Source organism: Muntiacus reevesi, chromosome 1, assembly GCF_963930625.1.
Source record: "Muntiacus reevesi chromosome 1, mMunRee1.1, whole genome shotgun sequence".
In the NCBI taxonomy this organism is placed as follows: Eukaryota; Metazoa; Chordata; class Mammalia; order Artiodactyla; family Cervidae; genus Muntiacus; species Muntiacus reevesi.
The window spans coordinates 169,362,714-169,365,080 of NC_089249.1; the positions used below are offsets into that span (position 1 = coordinate 169,362,714).

A 2,367-nucleotide genomic window follows, 5' to 3' on the forward strand; every position below is an offset into this window, starting at 1 on the left:
CCATTGTATACAAAAGGAAACCGAGGTTCGGCTCTGGGCGGTCACTTGCCCAAGGCCACACAGCTGGTGCAGGTGGCAGGAGCTTGGGGAGAAAGGATCTGAACCCAGGCCACCTGACTCTCCCTCTTGGCTGCCCCTACTCTCGGCTCAGCACCCCCACCCCCAAGGCTGCACGTTGGCTCCCGGGTCCTTCCAACCCAGGCCTGATCAGGCAGCCCCTCACACCATGGTTTTCTTCACGTGGTCTTGAGGGTGGTCTGGTAAGAGTGGAGGGGGAACATCTGAGCCCAGAAAGATGAGGTCGCCCGAGAGGAGGTCGCCCTGTTTGGAAGAAGCGGTGACCCAGTCCAGACGGTGGTCCAGGCTCTCAGACCGGGCTTTCCTGGCCGCCAGGCACTCCCGGCATCTCTTGCTCACTAGGTAGGCCAGCTCCACCAGGTTGAGGGCGATGCAGATGAGGGCTGTGATCACCATGAAGAGAGTGAAGATGTTCTTCTCCTCGGGCTTGGAGATGAAGCAGTCCACCACATTGGGACATGGGTCCGCGTGGCACTTGACCACGCGAGGGAGGGTGTACCTGGGGTAGATGGAGTGGAACACGTAGAGGAAGGTGGCATCCACGCCCGCCTTGAACACCAGGCTGCAGACGTATGTCCACCACAGCCCTCCCCGCTTCTTGCTGGGGTCGAGGTAGAGACGCCCGCCGTCCTTCCCGAGGGCCTCTTGGTGCTTCTTCTCCCGGGCCTGGCGGTAGGCCACGTGCATGACCACGAGCAGCGAGGGGCACGTGACCAGGATGAGCTGCAGGGCCCAGAGGCGCACGTGGGACACGGGGAAGAACTCGTCGAAGCAGACGTTGGAGCAGCCCGGCTGGCGAGTGTCGCAGTCGAAGTCCTTGTGGTCGTCGCTCCACACTCGCTCGGCCGTCACCAGGTACACCAGCACGCGGAAGATGAAGACCAGGGACAGCCAGATGCGCCCGAAGGCTGTGGAGTACTTGTTGGCCCCGCTCAGGAGCCCCTCGAAGATCCCCCAGTTCATGGCGGCCCCCGGCGTCGGCGGCTGCTGCAGAGAGAGGATGATGGTCATTTCCCAGGTTTAGAGAGCACTGCCTCTCCCTATTTTATAGAACTGGGTCATTAGCTTTGATCCTCACGGCCATGGCAGAGCTGGGCTCTATCCTTGTCGCCTTTACAGACGGGGGATCTAAGGTTCAGAGGGGTTATGCAGGGTCACACCTGGTCAGGTGCAGAGGTGGGCCTGGAGCACAGGTAATTCAGCCCAGCACCAACTCTCCCCCATAAAAGTGAGCGAAGCTACCTGCTCCTCCGAGGGCTTAAGGGGGTGGCTAATGCCGCCTTCCCTCTCTGTCTTAACCCTGACCTTTCCTCCTCCTCAGTGGTCCAGATTTTGGAATGACATTTTTTCCTTTCTGAGCACGGCTCTCTCCCCTTAGACAGCCTCCTCCCAAGGGGAACCTGTTCTGTGCCTTTTACTTGGCTTGGGAGATAGGGCTAAAGAGAAGGTTGGAACCTTGTCCCCAAACTCCCATCTGGCCTAACATTAGAAATATCCAGACAGTTGTCCTGCTCATGTGTGACTCATCTGAAGCAAGGCCAATGGCAAACCAGCTGAAACAAAAGGGAGGGAACATTGATTCTCTTTGTATGTTAGGCTTCATAGAGGAGCCTCATGTTCTGTGCTTCCCAACCTGGCATTCCGTGGAACCCTGCTCAGTGGCCTGGCAACAGAAGCAAAGAGGATTCCATGTTTAAGAAAAGTAGGCACGCACTGTGTTCAGTGCAAAGTTAAACAGGTCCCTTTGCTTGACCCTGTGAATACATTCACATGAATAAGAGTAGCGCTGCACCAACTCTTCTGATCACAGAACCTTTTCTTTTTGTCATCTTGTGGGACAGCCTTGTCAAGACACCAAAATGAGAAATGCCACTCTGGTCAGTTTGTGAACACACAGGAATCCGATTTACCTCCAATTAGGCAACGTGACTATGGTTCAGCATGAGGAGTGCCTGTGTGTGCTCTTGGAAACTCTCTGTCTGGTTCCGGGGGGTCCACTGATGCATGCAGCATGGTCTTACCCTCCTGGGCTCCCCAGAACCTGAGGGAGCCTGTCTGCACAGCCTCCTGCTTTAAGGGGTTCCTGCTGCTATTTCCAGGTCTGCTCCAGGTCAAATGTCACCATGCTGTCCTCCCCTCTGCCTCCTCTCATGTTATCTGAGCATTTGGCATGAATCAACACAGCAACTGTACAGAAGGGCACATGTTTGATCCCCATTGACAGATGAGGAAAGTGGAGCACAAAGTTCCTTTGCCCACAGTAACACAGGCGGTGAGCTGCAGAGCTGG

The 2,367-nt window shown here is 56.2% G+C and overlaps 1 protein-coding gene across 1 annotated transcript; it reads right to left on the bottom strand.

The window, feature by feature from the left end:
* Positions 1 to 219: 219 nt before the first annotated feature.
* GJB5 (gap junction protein beta 5) lies at positions 220 to 1,041 on the bottom strand. Its single transcript, XM_065930456.1, has one exon. The coding sequence runs from the start codon at positions 1,039 to 1,041 to the stop codon at positions 220 to 222; it is 822 nt and encodes a 273-aa protein (XP_065786528.1).
* Between the last annotated feature and the right edge of the window lie 1,326 nt (positions 1,042 to 2,367).